The sequence below is a fragment of the Fukomys damarensis genome, unplaced genomic scaffold (assembly GCF_012274545.1).
Source record: "Fukomys damarensis isolate Sample0158 unplaced genomic scaffold, DMR_v1.0_HiC HiC_scaffold_32, whole genome shotgun sequence".
NCBI classification, from domain to species: Eukaryota; Metazoa; Chordata; class Mammalia; order Rodentia; family Bathyergidae; genus Fukomys; species Fukomys damarensis.
The window spans coordinates 10869634-10890528 of record NW_022900944.1 but is presented as its reverse complement, the minus strand read 5'-3'; the positions used below and the strand labels follow the sequence as shown (position 1 = coordinate 10890528).

The window sequence follows — 20895 nt, the reverse complement described above, 5'->3', positions numbered from 1 at the left end:
AATACATATTAGGCAGTCTACTACAGATCTCCTGTGAATTTCCCCCATTTCCTTGCTAATGCCATCTTCTGGTATGCAGTGATCATGTCTTCTTAGCCTCCTCCAGTCTGAGAGAGTTCTTTGCTCTTTCCTTGAGTTTCCTGATCTTGACACTGTTAAAGAATATTGACCAGTTATTCTGTGAAATATCCCTCAATTCAAGTTCGCCTGTTGTGTTTTCATGATTAGACTGAGGGTATGCATTTTGAGCAAGAAGAGCATGGAGAAAATTCTGTGCCTTTCTCAATGCATCTTGTCAAGGACATGGTGTCAGGCAAGAATCAAGACAATAGTGCTTATCTTTTATGATTTCTATTTCCATCATCCCTCCTATATTAGCTGATTACAATTCATATATATGTGTATATATAAGTATATGTGTATATACTACATATATATATGTATATATATGTACGTATATGTATGTATATATGTATGTATATGTATGTATGTGTTTATGACCATCCTCATTTAACTTGCTGCCCTTTCTGTCCTCTCAACATTACTGTGTCCTTTTGTCTTTGGGGAAGGAGATAGTCAAATTAGTCTTAGCCCCCAACAATTTTAAATATTTACCATGTAGCTGGGGATTTAGCTCAGTAGTACCACCACATGCCTCACAAGTGCAAGGTCCTCTGTTCATTGCCCAGTACCCCAGTATAAAAAGTTACCTTGTGCTGTGCTGAAAATGCAACATCCACTTGATCACTCACATATACATGAATCCCACTTGAACAACCCCTATATACATGTTAGCAACCAGGTACAAAGTACAGGTCGTAAACTGTGAGGAAGGGCAGATAAATCCCACTGGAACTTTATCTTCATGGTATATATGATCTAGAGCAAAAGTTCCCACACTGTTCTACATTGTTGGGGCCTTTCTGCTTATATAGTTCCTTGTTACATAATCTTGTTTAATTTTACCCCTTAAAATACTAAAAGCCATTAGCTGACATGGCATATCTGAATAGGCCTTAACCCAGATTTGGCCAGGGGGCTGCGTGTTTTGCTGATTCCAGGTCTAGAGCAAAATTTCCCAATAAATTTTCTGAGGTGATAGAAAAATTCTAGACTTGCATGGTCTGATGCAGTAGTCAGTCATCATGTGTGGTATTCAGCAGTCAAAATACAGCTAGTGACTGAGGAACTGAGGATTTAATGTATTCTATTTCAATTCATTTACCTCTCAATAGACATGTGACCCGTCTCTATTTTGTGGGGAAGCACAGAAGTAGAGCAAGAGAAAAAGATTTAGGGTCACTCTGCTTCATCTTGTGGATTCCCTAAGCCAAAGATCTAGAAATGAGTCCTGATTATTTAGAGCTTGAAACTAACCTACAATCATTTCTATTCTTGCCACCTCAGTGCAACAGGACCAAGGAGGTTCTGTTTGGTTAAAAATGATCCCTGTAAAGTCCGGTGTCTCCTAAGTCATGGAGTATCAGTGTCCTTAGGATCCAGGAACTACCCTCAGTGGGCCATCGTGGAGAATTTGGATAGGGTCCTTTCCCAGCATGTCCACTTGCCTCCATCTGTGATTCCGATAGACATCCAGAAGGCGAGTGCAAAATTATATGAGCCCATAGTTGTGCTCAAATGCCTCTCTAACTCCCCAAAGGATCCTGTTATGTAAAGTGAACATCTGGTATAAGTAACCATACTAATTCTTGTCTTCTTTACTGACATATTAACAGCTAACCAGTCTGCCAACTTCTTCATATGAATCATTTTGACTGACGCCTCATACCAATGTACTAAAGTTTCTGTAACTCTTATCCTTCCTGCACACACAAAGAGGCTTCACTGACCAGACAGAAAAGCCCATGGCCAAGTGGCTAACTCTGTGCAGAGACAAGATTTGGACCCAGACAGCACTTTCCCTTGTTCATGAAGCTGCTGAAAGTGAACATCTGCTTTCATTCTGGAGATGGGGGACTGACTATCTTCACTTTGGCCCCAGCTGCATCAGGCAGCAAAACTGAAAAGCGTGTGCCCTTAACTTATGTGCTGTGCTGTGTACTAGAAATGGTTGTTATTGAGAGTTGTTGCCAGAGTCTCAACCTGTATTTATCCATTGCTTAGTTTTTGTCCCAGTTATTGTGCAAAGTACATTTCTATACTACCTCTTAAAAATGACCATGGTGGCTCAAGCTTATTCTTATTTTTTGAATGAAGAAATGGGCACAGAGCAGTAAATGACCTGTGCAAGGTCATCCAGGTTAGAAATGACATTCAAAGTGAGTTTGAACCCAAGCAGTCAGTTGCAAGGCCCAACCTCTTAGCCCAGTGGTTCCAATCTTGGCTGTGCATTAGAATCAACTAGAGGGCTTTACAACACACTACTACCTGGATCCTTTGCCCCAGAGACTCGGTCCCACACGTCTGGGTGCAACAAGAACATGTGGATTTGTATGGAGCCAGTGTTCAGGATCCTTGTCTTCGCTATGGCACTCCCCTGTCTCAGAAGAAGATACCCATAGGGGTCAGGTTGACATTTCTACAGTCTAGTGTCATGGAAAATCAAGGGCCTTCTTTCCTCTTCTCCCAAGAAGCATGACCTCAGAAGATCTCAGGAAGTTGGAGAGCTTTCAGGTGGAGATTTCAGGCTTCCTATTTTATGAGTGTGGTTTACATAGGGAGACGGGAGATGGTGAGGATGGAGGTGGAAGGAGGCCACTAACCCATGTGATTTGTTTCACACTTTCCCCTTTGTCCTCTTAGACAGGAAAAAGCATGATTTTTCTTTGGCTCTTGGCAATCTCAGTTCTTATAAATCAAACTACAAATAGATAGCTTTATCACCTCTAGTGTAGTTAGTATCTGATTCCTGCTCTGACATCTTTATGGTCAGCATGTCTACTCTAGCAGAGACATCCAGAAAGAAGAAGCGAGTTTGGTTTGGAGGTCCCGGTCACTTTGATTGTAGCCTAAACTGCTTCCACGCCCACCTGTGAGCAGAATGTAGTGGGAAAATAGAACATTTTTTTTGTGTGTGTGCATGGCTGAAGTGGCTTGGGAGATTTTAGTGGGAAAAAAATGAAGTGTTAATTCTGTAGTCTCCTGCCCTGTGGACCTCTCTTCTCTCCTTAACTCACCCCTGCTCTTACAATCTCATAGCTACCCTGAACCAGGACCCAGGAACTCTTCATATCCAAATACCATTTAATCTCAGTGGTTCATGGAGGTGGCAGTTACTCCCACTTTATGAAAAGACAGTGGAGTTTGAGGCAAGTGGCAGAACTAGGATCTGAATCCACGTTGTCTGACCCGAGGCTCGTACCACATATGCAGCCTGTCTTGTCTATCTGCTCGATCCTGTTAGAGTCTCCGGTGGGGCAGTACTGGAGACAGGAGTGCAGTGGTGTCTGCAGGTGATGGGAGATCTGCTCATACATCTTTTACACCTCAGCCCTGCCTGTGTGCTTCATAGAGGAAAACACTAACTCATGGGCTGCCTCTGCATTTTTTTACGTCAAAGGTGGCTCTTTGGTCTAAATGTTTCTTTCTCAAACACCACTCAGCTCAGCTTGTGAAGCCAGAAAATAGGACTCTCAGTGCCAACCCTCAGGAGATCAGATAATTTTTTCTTTCCCCAGACCTCCTGGCCAACTCTGTTACCATCTTGTACTCATTTAGGATGACGGAGTGAACATATCATTCAAGAGAATAAAATTGCTGTTCTCCCCAGGCTCTGGGCTGGAAGCCAAAGAGCCCCACATCTCCGAAGAGACACTGTGGCCCTGGCTTTATCTGTAAAAAGACACTTTTGGGGAAATGTGTCTCTCAGTAGAAAACATCTATACCATGCCAGCTCCTGGTGAGGAAGAGAGGTCTCCCTTTACCCTCATACTAACTCTCTGTGCTTTTCAATGACAAGTGAGAAATTGAGCCTTTTTGGCCCATAGGCTTCAGAAAGTCTGGATAGTTCCTTTAATGGTGATTCATTTTCATTAAATTGCTGGAAAACTGAAACAAACCCAAGTTACTTATGTCAAACCCCTTGGCTTGGGCCCCCTAGAAGAATGGATTCTCGTTTCTTCTCCTGGCAATCAGCTGCAGAGTCTGGATTTTTTCACTGAGGGAAGAGCTAGACAACCACTGTCGCTCTGGAATGACCTTCAAATGCACGTGGGGTCAGCCAGACTGAAGCGGGTGTTCTTCAGCCATCTGTTTGGTCACCAGAGGCGTTTTAGCAAGTTTAGGGTAAGCATGGGTGATTTGGTGATTTTTATATAATTTTAATACTGAAAGCAGTGAAATACTTAATACTTGGAACATAAAACCATGGGATGATGAAGAATTAAGCATCAGGTGGAGTCAAGACGTTCTCTATCTCTGGATACACCCAGCTACAGTCTTCCCTCCCCTCCACTCCTCTCCTCTCCTCCCTGCTCCTTCCTTTCCCTCTCCTTTCTCCCCTCCCCTCCCCTTCTTTCTTTTCTTCTCCTTTCCTCTTCCTCCCTCCTTGTCTTTATTGGAATTGGGGAAGGGTCAAAGTCAGGCGTGATTTTTGAGTTGAGACTAGCAAGACAGGGCTTTACAGGCTGGCAAATTGGGTTGGGATGTGTCCTAGGCTGCAGGAACAGAAAGTCCTCATCCCCAGAGCTCTGAGAGCATTGGATGATTGTGGAAAAGTGACTTGCTAGTGCCAGGAAAAAAGCACAGGGTGTGGCAAAACGGAGATAAACTTGGCAGGAGGTGGATTATGACAGACCTCAGATTCTGAAAGGCTTACGTTTGTCCTGTAGACCAGAATTTCACAAACCTGATGCTTTTGATTTGGGGTTGGGAAGTTGGGGCAGGGTGAGCACTTCCTGTGTATTTGGATGTTATCAGCCTCCTTGGCCTCTACCCACTAGGTACCAGCACCATCTTCCTCCTCTCCAGATATATAATAGCCCCCCAAAAATTATCTGGATATTGGGGAGCAGGATTGTCCTGTTGAGAACCACTGTTCTAGGTGGTAAGAGTCGGTACAGGATTTGGGATCAGAAGAGTTACAGTGACACTTCAGATGGGCTGCCATACAAGTGTACAAAGAGTGGATTGAAGGAGGCCAGCAGGAGGTAGAGACCAGGGTTGGTGAGCGATGGGAGATAATTTTCAGTTGTCCTGGAGGGAGAGAGTATGAGTTGGGCCTAGGATAGGGACAGTGAGTTTGGGGGAAAGTGGGGAGCAGATCAAGAGATAGGATTAGGATGGCCAGGCACAGTGGCCAGTTGCAGGGGCCACGAGGCACAGTGAGCTGTTCAAAGCCACAACAGTTGGCTTGCGGCTCTGTGGACAGAGGCTTTTCTTGGGAGGAGCCTCTGTCTTGGATCACTATCACCTACACAACTTTGCTCACCGTTCCACATGTGTTCTTATGCTCCTTTCCCTCCTTCTCACCTACACACCCCTATCAACTCATCTTATTCTTCCAAAGGCCAGCAGAGAAAGTTCCAGCCACCTTCTCAGCCAAGCCTCCCGACTGACGCTCTAGGCTGAGCTTTGCTGCCACTCCTTGGCTCCTTTGCTGATGTCTGCTGAGGTGTGGATCCAGTCATACTGATAGTTACAGTAGCCATTTGTGGACTGTTTCTTAGGTTCCTGCAGTGTCTCGCACTCATTTAATCCTCTTGGGAGCCATTTACTGAAGTAGAAAAGGGCTCAGAGATGGGGGATGTTTGCGTAAGCCTTGCTTGGGAGCTCCACGTGGACTTCTGCCACCATCTACTTGTCCACAGCCATATCACCGGCCTTCTGCACATTGCATGGCTCAGAGTAGAGTTCAGAAAGTCTGTGGAAGCCAGGTATGGTGGCAGGTACCTGTTAAACCTGCACTCTGGGAGGCTGAGGCAGAGAGATAGTAAGTTCAAGCCCAGCCTGGGGGACTTGGTGATCTAGCAAGCTCTTGTCTCAACATATAGGGAGTGGGGGGAGAAAGGGATGGGATGTAGCTAAATGTGAAGGTCTTGGGTTCAATCCTCAGTAACAGACACACACACACACACACACACACACACACACACACACACACACACAAGAATGCACTAAAGGTCACACAGGTTCTGAGCACAGGGCCATAATGAGAATCAGGTTTATCTGACTCCAAAGCCTGAATCACTTCTGTGCCACATTCTTCTACTCTCCTTCATGTTCTTACAAACAATAGACATCTCTTGTGAATGAATGAGCTGTGTTTTGCCCCAGTAGATCTCTCATTTAATTTGGCTTCTGACCCTTCAGGTCCAAGTGATGTCCTTCAGCATCGCCTGGGAAATTCGGGATTCTGGTACCCAGGCCTCATTCCTCAAGAATTCCAATTTAACTGATAGATAATGAGGTGCAGATAGCAGTAATTTTCTAATGAAAAAACATTTTTAAAGTCTTATTCTGACACTAGTAATTTTTAAACCCTCCCTAAGTGATTCTAATGTATGGGTTGAGAGCACTGTTCTTGTTGAAAGGCCTCAAATTATATTGACCCCCTTACTTGTACTTTACAAGAGGAGGAGAAAGGAAAGAAGGGGAAGAGGAGGAAGAAGAATGGATGAGAGAGAGAGAGAGAGAGAGAGAGAGAGAGAGTCAACTGACTTATCCATTGCAGTGTGTAACATTTTACCATCAATAAATCCTTGTGGATTAAGATATCACTCTGGGGAAGGACAATATATTAAATCACTGTTTGCCTCTAGCCCATCTGTATGGATTTATCAATCAGCCTCTGAACAGACCTCAGGCCAAGGGTGAACACCTATAAAATAAATTGAGTTACTGCATGGAAAAGTGCAAGGTTGCCCTGGGCAGTATGAAAGAACTGCCCCGAACACAATGTTGGGCATTTACCATGAGTCTGGGAGGAGGTGCTAAAGGAAGAAGTGAGAGTGTGCAAGAAGTTGTCTCCTTTCCTTGGAAGTTCTCCTTGAGGTGGCCTCGTCTTTTATAGAAAATGGATTGTTGGGGCTTGTAAGAAAAGTTAGGGGTCCTAAGCCAATAACTGGGTCCTAAAAACAATAATTAGGTTCTAACCCAGTAATCTGCTATGAGCTAACAGGTACAGCTGCTATTCCTGGCTGAACACTGGGGACCTGGGAGTGCTTTATTTACCTTTGCATCTCAAGAGAACATTGTCTTTATATCTGTGAGCATTCCAGGATTCAGCCACAGTGATTGAAAATATTTTAAAACAAATCACATTTGTACTGAACATGTACAGACAATTGATACAGTTTCCTTTAAATGATGCAATTTAACAACAATTTGTGTAGTATCCCCTTTCTATTAGGCATCATAAATAATCTAGAGATGATTTAAAGTACATAGAAGAATATGTGTAAAATACAATGCTATTTTATAAAAGGGACTTGAGCATCCACAGACTTTGGCGTCTGTGAGGAAATCTTGGCGCCATCCTCCATGCATACAAATAACCTGATGCTACAGCAGCTCCAGGAACTGAAAAGACTAAAGATTTGTAACAAGGGTGACCAGGGATACCCCTAGGAGGAGGTGACATTGGAGCTGAGCCTTTAAAGACATTGGGCAATTGATAGCAAACTACAGTGTGAGGGTGGAAGACTGAGAGGAGAATAAGGTAGGGATGCACTTTGGGGACCCCCTGAAGCTCCCTGGACTCTCCCAAACCTTGCCACATTTTATTCTTAATTAAATTTAATGTTTCCTTCAGGACAAAGAATTTAAGCCCACTGATGCAAGGCTGTTTGCAGCAGTGTATCCGAGGGTCAGCTAGTGGGGAACCCTCAGAGATAAGGGCATGATTTGGTTGCATAACAAATGTCACACAAAGCAAGGCGTCCCCACTCTTCCTGCTTCATCTTTCAAGGGAATGGATTTGTCAGCATGGAGGGACCTCCCTTCCTTGGGTCCTGCTGTACTGTTTCAGCAATTAGTCTTATTTGACCTGCATCCTAAGTGACTTTAATGATTAGCTTCTAATTAGTAAATGATCATTTTGCTTGCAATTATGTTTATGATTCCCTCATTGTACAGTGTATGAAGGACATTAATATTTTCAAACTTCCAGGGTGTTTATTGTGGTTTGGTGCCTTGATTTTAAAACACCACATTTTTTCAAGGATAAAATATTTCAGAGAAGTAAAGTCATCAAGCAACAGGTCATTGAATGTCACCAACTGAACATAAACATGTGATCAACACCCACATCAGGAATAAGAACATGACAAGTCTATTGAAAAACCCCTGGGTCCCCTCTAGGCAGTAACCCTTACTTCCCATCCCAGGTTATACCTTTTCTGACTTCTAATCTTTAAGTTTAATCTTACCTTTAGTTTTGTAGCACTTTAAATGAATGGAATTAAATTTCTGCCTCATCTGTGTTCTTTTGGCTTTGACTTCCATCTTAGTCATGCGTTTTTTTGTTGAGACACAGTGAGACACACCCTTAAAGAGGAGAGGTTAATTTGGGCCCATTAGGACAGTCCCTGGTTGGCTGGCTTCAAGGCAGAAATGCACGGTGATGGTAGAGGAAAGATTCTCACATCGTGGTGACCAAGAAAGAGAGCAAAGGGAGGACATAGGGAGGGAGAAACATAGCTGCTGGCTCAGGCCCCCAGTGGACCTCCTCTTCAGACCAGGCCCCACCTTCCAACAGTACTCTCAGTTGTCAATGAATCCACTAATAAATTCAGCACCTCCACGACCCCATCACCTTCTCAAAGTTCAGTACATGAGAGTTTTGCTGGACATTCTGGATAGAAACCATAACATCTACCCTGACACCACCTTCCCTGGTCCCCTCCCCTCTCCTCTCATTAGGCGTGGTGTCCTGCATCTTCATGAGAGCAGCGGGATTCATGACATTGGCCTGCCCCAGTGGCAGCTCCTACTCTGTCTGATGGTCATCGTTATCATCCTGTATTTCAGTCTCTGGAAAGGAGTGAAGACATCAGGGAAGGTAATGCCTCTTACTTTCTCTATTTTGGGGGAGGTTGGTCTTGAAAAGAAAACATTTTTCTAGCTATAACCATATCATTGTTGAAAAGCCAAGTTGCAATTAGGAAAGTACTGAGCCTGGGTCAGCCTGGGTTCTGCCTCTAAAATGACAACCCCTCCCTTTCCTAGGTCTAAGTTGCCCTGAAAGCAGGAGTGGATGCAGGTAGATCAGGACTTGTTTCCTTTTAAGCTCTACGAAAAGCAAAGGTCAGGGCATGGGGCACGAACAAGAGCCTTGAGCCAAATCCGAATGTTACTGTTGACATGTCTTTGATATATTTTGAATTCTGGCCTAAAACTTTGCACAAATGTTGCAGCTTATTTTGAAATATAACCATTTACTTTATTTTCAAATCAATAAATCCTTCTCCCCTAAATTTTTGAGTAAAAGAGAATGTCCCAGAAGATATCTAGATGGATGGTGTGGTTTTGTGTTTCCTCGAACATTGTCCTGAGCATCACCAAGGGTCTAGTAGTTTAGAGAAAGAAACACAGGGTCAGTTGGCCTATGAAGAGCAGTAGAAAGGTGAAATTCTGAACTTGGGCTACACTGCCCTCTAATAGTCAACCTTTCAGAGTTAGGTACCTTAAAGAAACAACTCCACTGACTCTTAGTCTAAGAGACATCAGGGATCAATGACCAACTGGGGCCCTGTGAGACCTAGAACTTGACTGTATTAAAGAAGATATATCTGGGAATTGTGCTTTCCTGTGTTTTGATTAGCTATTGCTATGTAGCAAACCACTCCAAAATGCAGTGATGTAAATAACGACCATTTTATTGTCTGTGATGATTCCAGGAGTTGACTAAGGTCGTCTGAGTGGTCCTTCTGCTTTGTGTGGTATTGCCTGGGCCAAATCTTGGTTTTTAACTGGACTTTGGGAACAAAGATTGGCACAGGGGACCAGCAGACAGTGAGGACACAGTCTGTCAAGAGTAAGAGATGGAATTCCTAGTAGTATGTTGGAGATACAGTGTGAGCCCTAGGAAAGTACCCAAACAAAATAAAGATCAGGGACTAGAGGGATTCTGGAGCAGAGTAAAACCAATCTAAGATCACTGCCTTCCCAAAGGCTGGCACATAGTCAGTCTGCAGCAAATATTTGTTGAAAGATCGATGAAGAATAAATAAATAACTTTGGGGAACTACATTAAGTGTTCTTTGGAATTCAGTTCAACTTTTAAACATTATGGACACCAATTATATGTTAATATGAGTGAAACAAGAATAAGATAAATGCTTTCTTCATTGCTTACAGACAGGTTATGAATTAGCCAGTGTCTTGGGTCTCTATTCAGAGACATATCTGCATGTCCCCTTTTAAATCAAGATCAATAGTAACAAGCTCTAAATGCTATTGTATATCTTGCATTTATTTTAAACTTAATTTTACCTTGGGAATGATTTAACATCAGATGGCCAGGTTATAGCTTAACAGAACTATAAGCTGTGGGCTTTTAAACTATCATTAAGTAAATTTAGCAATTTGTCACAATTTTTAAAAATTAAATAGGCTAACTAATGAGAGTACATTACACACATTAACATGAGAGATGTCTTGTGGAATTATGTTTGCTATGACAGGCTATGTGTTTATGTGCAGTTTCATATGAGGTAAAAAATATTCCTTAACATGGGTTATGGTCAAAAGGTATGAGATGCTACATTAATGGATAAAGCTCTTTTGACTGAGACAGTCAGCAAAGATTATGGAAAAGGTGGCATTTGTGTTGGATCTGTAAGGACAGATGTGGGTTGAAAAAAGCAGGAAGGAAGAGGTTCTCAGTGGAAGGAATGGAGTGAGCAAAGCCACAGAAATGTAGAAGCCCCAGACTAGCATAATTCCACAATGCTAGTACCTCTCTGTGCCTCTCTTGGTTAGCAGGGTTCTCTTGGCCTCTGGAGAGGCCCCAAGGTGAGTCATAGTCCACCTGTATAAACTGCAGATATATGGCCTACTGTCCTGAATGTCCTACTCTCATCTACCCTAATATTGCAACCCAAGATAAAGCTCCCACAACCATTGGCAAAAGGATAAAACCTACTCCATCTAGTTTTGCATTCCCAGAGTAGAGTATTAGTAGTCTGCAGGCTGAGTAGTGCTACAGAGAGGTCCAAAGGAGTGTTGTAAGGGGCAGGACTAGAATATTACACGAGGGGAGTCCCCACATGTGGAAACATGAAGAATGAGTAATATGAGTGCCCTTGCATGAGCTAACTAAAGCCACAACCCACATTTTGCGTAAGACCCCTAGTGTTCTGGCAGCTGAGCAGGAAGAGGCCCTAGGCAGTCCATGAGGAGGGTATTTCTGGAATGCTATACCCTCTCTTGAGTTGATTTCATAAACTCTCTCATGAGAAAGCCAAAAGTGTTGCTTATTTCTTCCCGGAGTGTGTCTGGAACAGGATACCAAGCTTTCCTTAGCAGACTTCCTTAGCCCCAGAGCCAGCCTGAAATGACTTGCAAATGTACACACTTCCCATTTTGGCAAGAAAAGGCTGTGCTCAGGAAGAAGCAGATGTACAGGCCCCTGAAATGGAGTGGGCTGGGGTACAGTATGGGCCAGGGAAAGGGGTTGCTGATAACCATGCTGGCCTATTGAGCACTTCAGTATTTGCAATGCTGAGCCCTTCCAGTCACTAGACTTGCCACCCACTCAGTTTATATACTGGAGTCAACTTAGGGAAACCTCAGGCTCACCCTCGGACTGGAGATCAGTGAAGACAACAAAGCTGGCTGGGATCACAACTCTGCCCTTTCACTGCTAGCCTTTAGGATCTGAGGGGACTGGGAATAGATGGAACTAGGTTTCTGAATCCTGGCAGAGTTGGTGGAATTGAGGAAAGGGAAAGCCAGACTGATTCAAAGAAAACCTGAGTTCTATTTAATAGATAGTTTCATCACTTTCATATTTGAATCATGATTCTAGTCAAGTCTTCCCATTACTGTGTTGGCTCTAATTATCTATCTCTGTCTCCATCTCTGTCTGTCTCTAGCCCTGGATACTGAACCCACGGGCTTGTCCATACTCTGCAAGTGCTTTACCACTGAGCTACATCTCCAGCCAAGGCTGGCCTTGAAATTGCAACCCCCCTCCTACAGTCTTCAGGTAGCTAGGATTATGGGAGTGCCCAACTTTGTCTGATTCATCGTCTTTTTTGTGTGTGTAAAGCTTAAAACTGGGCCAAATCTGGGTTCTTGTGGCCACAGATACATCATAAGATGAAATTTTGAGAGCAGAGGGGCCTGAGATGAAAGAGCTCAAATGTCCTTTGTCTTCACCCAGGGTGCATGTAGGGTATGCATGAGCTTGAGTGAGCTGTGGCCCAAGGATCTAGGAGCCGTACATTTGACACAAGGTCTTAGGCAGCTGAACTCACATCTGCCATCAATTCTGAGAGCCTTCAGTAAGACTTTAATGGTTTAGCTCTAAAAACAAACTTCCCCTTCTTGATGCTTGACTATAGTCATAGCTCCATTAAGTCCTGGTATGTTCCTCAGAGAAAGTCAATCCATGTTGGAACCTCACACATGGGCTGTGCAGGGCTCCCTTCAGGCCCCATGGGAGATTCCTTTGACTCTTTAAGAAGGGTTCCTTTGACATGGCTGGGGTGTTGTTTTTTGATGGGAGGAGCGTGGTCCCACCCAGCCAGCTGGGCTGGGCAGTGCAGCTGGACTGCAACTGTTGACATGAGTTGTAGGGGACCACAGTTAGGACTCATCACGAGGCTATTTCAAAGCTCTTCTTTGTGTCTGTGCCAAGGATTTAGATCCTTTTGTCTCAGTTTGGGAAATTGATTCTAAGACCAGTGTGAGGCCCCTTGACTGCAACAGCTTCACTTTCTAGGAAATGGTTTTCTCCTTATTTGTCATTGGAAGTTTGTCTTCCCTTTTCCTTCCTTCCTAAAAAAAATGAAGCCAAGAGTCTCAGTCCACAAAGACCTCATAGAAGAAGGGAGTGATAGAGGGACAATGGAATAACATAGAAAGGGGAGACTTCTTCGATTCCCTCAAATCCCAGACGTGACCATCTCTGATGTGTCTACTTACTTGCTGACCCATTTTCTCATACATTCACCTGTACATGTGTTCATTCATTCTCCAACTAGTTCAGTCACCCAGTAACCTTGTAATTTGTCATTCATCCACTCATCCACATGTCCATCCATCCATTCAACCACTCACCACCTATCTACCATCCAACATGACTATGCAACCAGTCATCCATTCATCTATCTACAACCCAACTGTTCATCTGTGCAACTGTTCAATTATTCATTCAACACACATTTTAAAGGACCCATCAGTGCTAAGTTGAAAAAATGTGGAATTTTCTTCTAAGGGGCTCATGATAAATAAGGAAAGAAGATAGTCTTTAAACATAAATATGGAAAATATGACTCTATTTTCTACATTTCAGTTTTTGTTGAGCCCATGTCTTTCTAGGCTGACAAAGAACTTTATTTACCCTCAGTTGTATTTCAAGACTTCCATTTCTTCCTGCAGGGTTTATGTGAAAACACTTGGAACTTCACAGTGCCAGAGTATTGTAGGGATAAACCATCTTGTCCTTAAGATGTGCTTCAGCTGAGTCTTCCTTGGGTCTGGCTTCTCTGGCCCTGATGTGGTTTTCTATTTGGGGTACATTCCTTTATTCTATAAGGCTGCCCATAGCTGTATCCGCTTATAATGAAGTTTTTAACCTCAGTTGTATGTTGATGTCAATAGAGGAGCTTTTGAAAAATACTGATGTTAAGGCTTCATTTTCCACTAATTAAATCATAAACTTTAGACTGAGAACTGAGGTTTACCTTCCTCTTCCTCCTACCCCCTCAATTTTTTTCCTCCTCCTCCTTCACTTCCTCTTTTTCTTCTCCCCCACCTCTTTCTCCTTCTTCTTCTTTTTCCCTCCTCTCCCTCCTCCTCTTTCTCTTTTGGGTATCCTTCCTCATGCTCCTGAGTAGCAGGGTTTACAGGTATATGCCGCAGTGCCTCAATGCACTTTACATTCTTATCAAGAACTTTTTCCAGAGTGCTCCTATGTGTAGGCAGAGCATAAAGAAGAGTGAAAATCCCACACAAACTCCCCTGTCCCTATTGTCTTTCTCTTTTCCTCCAACCTGGACAAGGCACTGGATAAAGTACTCCTGAGGATAATCTTTTCCTTTTTGTGTTTTGGATCACAAAAATGCTGTCTTTATCTATCTTTATTTAATATCTATATCTGTCTATCATCTATCTATCTATCTATCATCTATTTTTTTTCACACCAAGATAGGCAGTGACCAAAGATTTTGCTGTTTCTTGGGCAATGCTAAGGGGGTGTATGTAATTAAGTAAAGAAAAGGAAAAAAGAGAGAGAAAAGAGAAAGGAGAGGAGAAAGAGTTATACATAGAAAATATGCATAGTTGTGCATGCCTGAAATCTAAGCACTCTTTGAGACTGAGGTGGGAGAATTACAAGATTGAGCACAACCTGGGAAAATTAGTAGGACTTTGTCTCAAAATAAAAAATGAAAAGGGGTTAGGAATGTATCTTAGTATGATGATCTTGGGCTCAATCCCCAGTACTGGGAAAAGAAAAGATGGGTGAAGCAGCCAATACCAATGGTTTAATGGATACAGGACTGCAGGGAAAGGGAAAAACAACAAGGTGGGTGTACTAGTTCTCCCTGAAACAACTTGAGAGGTCAGGAGGCACTTTTCAGAGGAGGGGCCATCTGCATCTTTGTGACCTTCACTTCCATCTCAACACTGTTCACCTAGTGATTCGCTTATTTGGTTTTGAGCCTCCCCACAGTGTACCCATGTCTACTGACTTTTCTGTCTCTGACTCTGGCTCAGGACCTGGCCTGGAGATGGAGCTTGTGGCATGTGCACTGAGTAAAGAAACGTGGTGGGAGGGCACAATATTCTTTCAAGGAAAGAACCCTTTTTCCCCCTCAAGGTCCCTTCTAACTACTGCTAAGTCACAGTCAGAGTGAGCCTCTCATAGCTAGCTTGTGCTTTGCCCAGGTGGTGTGGATCACTGCCACGCTGCCTTACTTCGTGCTGTTTGTGCTCCTGATCCATGGCATCACGCTGCCCGGTGCCTCCGATGGCATCAGCGCCTACCTGCATATTGACTTCTACCGTCTGAAGGAAGCCACGGTAAGTCAGTGCTGGTGACCACCCAGCCTTGGGCCAGAGTGCTGGGAGGGTTCTCAGTAGGGGTTGATGTTGGAAAAATCTAGCCCCAGCTTTGTTACAAACTTGGAGTTAGACTTGGAAAAAGATCCTTCTCTGAGCAGGAGCTTCTCCATGAGATACATGCAGATTTGGATTGAAAATCTCCATGAGCGCATTTGGTTTTGATGGTCTGGGCTTCTGTGGTTCCATTTAGTGGCCTTCACAAACCACCCTTTGCAAGGAGAGCCATACCCTGTGAAGGGGACATGATGTCCTTGGCACTTACTCCTGTCTTGTGCCCATGGCATATTACCTCATACCAGCCATTCTTGTCTTATTTCTACTTTGTTAATCTTCAGTCCTGGCCTTTGTCAACATCCCATGCTCACCCTTATTGTAAAGAGCAGCCTCAGCCACCAGGGAGACATGGGCATGACACCTTTGTCATGCAGCAGCCTCCTCTAGCTCACCATCCTGCCCAGAGGCCCAAATTTCAATGAAGAAAGGTGAATTTGGTAACAGAATCCAATGTGGCAGGGTGAGAGTGGAAGCAGTGACCATCACATCTTCAAATAAAAACTGGGCTTATGTCTAGCCTCCTCTTCCAGGTCCACCTCAGGAAGAAAACCTCAACATTTTTTCCTCACAATTCGCAAGGGGTTCTTTACATTTAATTTAAATCCACAGTGATACTCGCAGGCAGGAACAACATAGGATTAGGAGGAAAACATCCACCCCAATGTGCTCTCCCATAATTCTAATCCCAATGCATCACTGTGTCATAGATCAATGACCAAGAGAAAACCTATTTCACTAGTAACTGTCAAAAAGATGACAGCATAGGACACGAATCAGTCTTCAGATTTGTGAAACAACAGCATACTTCTATTTTTTCTGCATTTATTTAGCTCCTCCCAGTTGTTCAAATGTGTAGAAATGAGACGGTTAGTGTAGTCTCAAGGGATAGATCTATCTTCCCTTATCAAGAAGTTCCTCTCATTATGTTTGCAACGTTGAGAAAACCTGGGATAATACAAGTTGGGAGATGACAGAAATCATTTGCAGCTCTCAGTTGGAGTGGTATAATTATCCACCCACCATGCAGATGAAGAAATTGAGGCTTCAGAGAGATGAAACTGACCAGGGATAACTAATGAAACAGAGAAGCTGGAGAGTGGCTCAGGTCTTCAGACCTCCAACCATGAGCTTTCATCACCAAAAGGATGGAACAAGTAAATCTCATTGCTTCCCAGGACGCTCTTCCACAGTAACCACTATCTGTGTGCTGGTAGTCTACTATGAATCATTATCCTTTTCTGTAAAAGTTTTCTCCAAAACTCTTGAACTGTCCAGACAACATTCCAGCCTACAATTTTCAGTTTATTTACCTTCTTTGAAAATTGGGATATTAAATTGACTCAGCGAGTTCCTCCAGGGAACTCATAAATATCTCAGGCTAGGAGATATTACGGAGACCCTATCCTGTCTGGTGGGGAAAGGGAGTTCCCTGAAGGCCCACCCATCTCTGCTTCAGACCATGTTCTTTGTTCTCAAAGTATCCCCAGAGCTTAAAACCTTTCCCATGCACTAGGATAGTCCAAATATGTAGGAAGAAGAGATTAATGGCATTTGTCTGCTGTTTGTAGGTGTGGATTGATGCTGCAACTCAGATATTTTTTTCCTTGGGGGCTGGATTTGGAGTTTTGGTTGCATTTGCCAGCTACAACAAATTTGACAACAATTGTTATAGGTAAGCTTCTTTCAGAATTATAGAAAACTGAATCCTGAGGACTGACTCTTATGGAGATAGGAGAGAGGACACTGACTGATCTGAAAGCCAACTATCCTTGCCCAAATCAAATTTTCTTCTTTTGGACAATTCCAGGCATTCTCTAACTGTGAAATGGCTTATGGGGTTCTAATGAGTATCATTCATCCCAGGAGGCCTTTAGCTTACCGTTTTAGGGGGTTTAGTCCATGGTTAGGCGGCTCCTAGGCAGAAATTGTAGGGTAGAAGGGCATGATGGAGCAGAACTGTTCACCTTATCGAAGCCAGGAAGCAGAAAGGGAAGGTAGAACCTGTGGACAAGAATACAACCTTCCAAATCATGCCACCAGTGACCTATGTTTTCTGACCAGGCCCCATTTCCAAACATAGACTTTTGGGAGACATTTTACATCTAAACCATAACACAAAGATGCCAAGCTGAGAAAGGTGAGGTCACTATGGTTAGGATATCATGAAGCTATATAGCTTGGACAGAGGTGCGCAGTGTGCCTTTCAGAGCATATGGTGCCACCTGAGTGTCCGCTGGATGCTGCAGCAGGCAGAGGTAGAGTAATCAGGTTAGTGAGAAGTGGCTCTATCAGAGGTAAAACTTCAAGACAAACAGGGACTCAGGCTACTTGCTCCATCTCAGATTAATAAACACTTACTGCTGCCTCCTGCAGGGCCAGGGTTGTGAGGGCTTCAGAGATGGGGACTTTCAGCTCATCTTCATTACTCCATCCTTGGGGTAAGGCAAAATCTGTGTTTTTAACACAAGAAAGAATACGGTGGGTGCATGAAGTATGTCAGGCTTTAGGAGGTAAGGACATAGGGTGGCTAGCTCCTTGGTAGGGTACCAGCAAGAGCATGGAGGTGTATTTGTGGCAAATCTTGGAGACCAGGTAGGATTATAGTAGGCAGGCAGGGAATGGATGACATAAGTGGTGAGAAACAGCTTGAACAAAGGCAAAGAGACGGTGTTTATGGACCAGGAAGTTGACTGAATTTGTTTATTCAAAGAAATTACACTGGAAGTCATGAAAAATAAGCCCAGACAGAAGGTTATCTTAGCAAAGATTTTAAATGCAGGCTGAGGAATTGGAGGCCTTGAGGAGCCATGAAAAATTTGCCTAATAAGGCTAGTGATTCAGTTCTCTAACAAGAGTTTGACCCTAGTCTCTGGTGTCAATAAGCTATACGTCTACTTCCCACACCAGCAGATTCTAGTCCAGTAATGATGGGTCTGGGTCCATGTGGAGGCAAGGCAAGAGAAAAGAGCAATTACATTCGATACTGGGTCTAAACTGCAGTTTCTGTAGAAGACCAGTGATCCATGAGCAGGCTTCAGGTGTGGGAGTCAGGTACACTTAAACCAGCATCATTTCTTTCCCCCAGAGATGCCTTGCTGACCAGCACCATCAACTGTGTCACCAGCTTCATCTCTGGGTTTGCCATCTTCTCCATCCTTGGTTACATGGCTCATGAACACAAGGTCAATATTGAGGATGTTGCCACTGAAGGTAGGTGGGCACAGAACTTTGGCCTCAGAGAAGTACAGGCTTGGAAAGGCACCTAATTCCTGACTGCACAGCTCTTCTGTGAGTGTGGGACTAAAAAAGCTAACCACAGACATTTCTGCACTACCCAGTTGGTGGGCTTTCCCTTGGGGCTTGTCATTCAAAATAATAAGCAATCTTGGGCCCTGTGTCAGGCTTGGAGAAAAAGATTTTGGAGTTCCTTTCCTACTAGCACCTGTGATGAGCAGTTATCATATATCTTAGTCCATTTTCTGGTGCTACTGAAAAATACCTGAGGCCAAGTGATGTATACATGAAAGAGATTCTGTTAGTTCACACTTCTGGGAGTCTAAGGGCATGGTGCCAGCATGTGCTGAGTTCCTGACGAAGGGTGAGAGCAATATACAGCTCAAGTCATAAGTGAAAAGAAGGAGGAGGATAGCTATGTGTAGGAGAGGCCAAGCACATAGAGTGGCCTCACTTTATAACAACCCACTTTCAGTAACCGATCCAATCTCTAGTGAGCAAGAACTCATTCTTGTAAGAAAATTAATCCCTCTAACAACCTAGTAGCCTCTGTATAGCTCCATCCCCTCTCTACTTTGCCACACTGGGGACAAAGCCTCAACGTGAGTTTTGGTGGAGACAAACTATTCAAACCATAGAAAGACACTTCTGTTTAATTCTCCCAATGCTGTGAGGCAAGTGTTAATAGATTCCACAAAAAGGTGAGAAAACTCAGACTCAGGCTAAGTCTGTGGTCCAAGTCACCCTTTCGGTGAGCAATGGTGCCAGGGTACAAATCCCAGTAGTCTGACTCTGGAACCTGTGGCCTTCTCCACTGCTTTCTAGATTCCTGTTGCCACAAAGAAGTCAAGACCTTTGGAGCAACTGCTTCTAATAGGCTCTCAGAACCATAAGTGTTTGAGAAACAGAGTAGACCTTTTATGGCATATAAGAGATGGGGTATCTAGAATGTAGCTTATATACTGCTCGCTGACTGGCTGTTTGAGGTCAACCTCCTTCATGTACATATTGTGTTATTCAGCTTTCTTTCACTGTATTGGGATAATCAAATTGAGATAAACATATTATTTAAAAAAGGTTTATTCTGACTCATAGTTTTGGAGTTTTCAGTTCATAATGGATTAACCTTGTTGCTTTAGGCCTGTAACAAGCAAGCTCATTATGGTGGGGAAACTGTAGGTGGAATAAATTCTTATTTCATATCTGGAATACTTAAGAGAAAGAAGAAAGAGGGGCCAGAATCTCACTATCCCCTTCAGAGGTACATCCTCAATGACTGGAAGTCATCTTACAAGGGCTTACTTCTTAAAGTTTTTACCACCTTCCAGTAGTGCCAAGTTGGGGTCTAAGCCTTTAATACAAGGTCCTTCAGAAGACATTAATAATTGAAACATGAGCACAGGTGAACTATAAGTCTTCACTGGCTTCGTCTGTGGACTCTTGGTCGGCAGTGCTCAAAAGTGTTCTGGGGGTTGGTGGGAGCTGATTGGGCCTTGGAATGCTCCTCTCTCATCTGCAGCTTTCATCAACAGTCCCAGCCATTCATGAGGTCCTTGATGTTTTTTACAGGAGCTGGCCTCGTGTTCATCCTGTATCCAGAAGCCATCTCTACCCTGTCAGGATCTACATTCTGGGCCATCTTGTTTTTCATCATGCTCCTGACTCTGGGTCTTGACAGCTCAGTGAGTGACTCCACTTGGGACAGCCCCTCCCCTCCCCTGGTTCCAACCTTCACCCCAACACACACATACTGCGTACTCAGCCTGAATTTCCCACAATTTGGACTCCTGGTTAATAGCTTTTTTCAAAGGCCCTATTTAATGCAAAGAGATAAGAGCTAGTCAAAGTCAAGAACTAATGGTAACCCCAGTAGCAACATGAAAATCAAAGTCAGAAGGGATTTAAGATAAGTCAGCCTAACACTGTTCTCTTGCAGATAGAGACATTCAGAGAGGACACAGATAGTGTCTTGTTCTTTAACTAGGCACTTTCTCATTCATTTAGAGTTCATCATCAATAAGCAACAAAAATATTTTGAACCTCCTTAGTTTCTTAGATTATTTTACCTATATGTAAGCATAGAATTTTTGACATTTTTTTATGTCTCTGTCTACCATTGGAGGTTTGGAAAAAGTCTCTTGGTAAGGCTGTCCAATAATTTCCTCTCTCTGCCTTGGCCTTTCAATTGCTAGATCCACAGAGATCAGTGTGTTGGTGTGTTGGGAAGGATTCTGAGGCTGCTTTCAGGCTCCTGGGAGAGGATCCTAGTTGGATGAATATGGTCTAATAGATGAGGGGAGTGTGGGGCATGCTCACTTCTTGTCTGCTACAGCAGTGGTTCATAAGCAATGTATATGCCCATAGCAGTGATATGTGACAGCCTTTCAGACTCAACGTCTTGGGTTTGAGGTGACC

At 43.5% G+C, this 20895-nt stretch overlaps 1 protein-coding gene across 1 annotated transcript in view; it reads left to right on the top strand.

The window, feature by feature from the left end:
* Window positions 1-20895, top strand: part of Slc6a2 (solute carrier family 6 member 2) — a 43345-nt gene that overhangs the window by 12803 nt on the left and 9647 nt on the right. The window contains exons 4-8 of the mRNA XM_010629778.2: window positions 8821-8959; window positions 15016-15150; window positions 16815-16918; window positions 18332-18456; window positions 20050-20162. Of these exons, the coding sequence (XP_010628080.2) occupies window positions 8821-8959; window positions 15016-15150; window positions 16815-16918; window positions 18332-18456; window positions 20050-20162 (616 nt within the window). The remainder of the gene's footprint in view (window positions 1-8820; window positions 8960-15015; window positions 15151-16814; window positions 16919-18331; window positions 18457-20049; window positions 20163-20895) is intronic.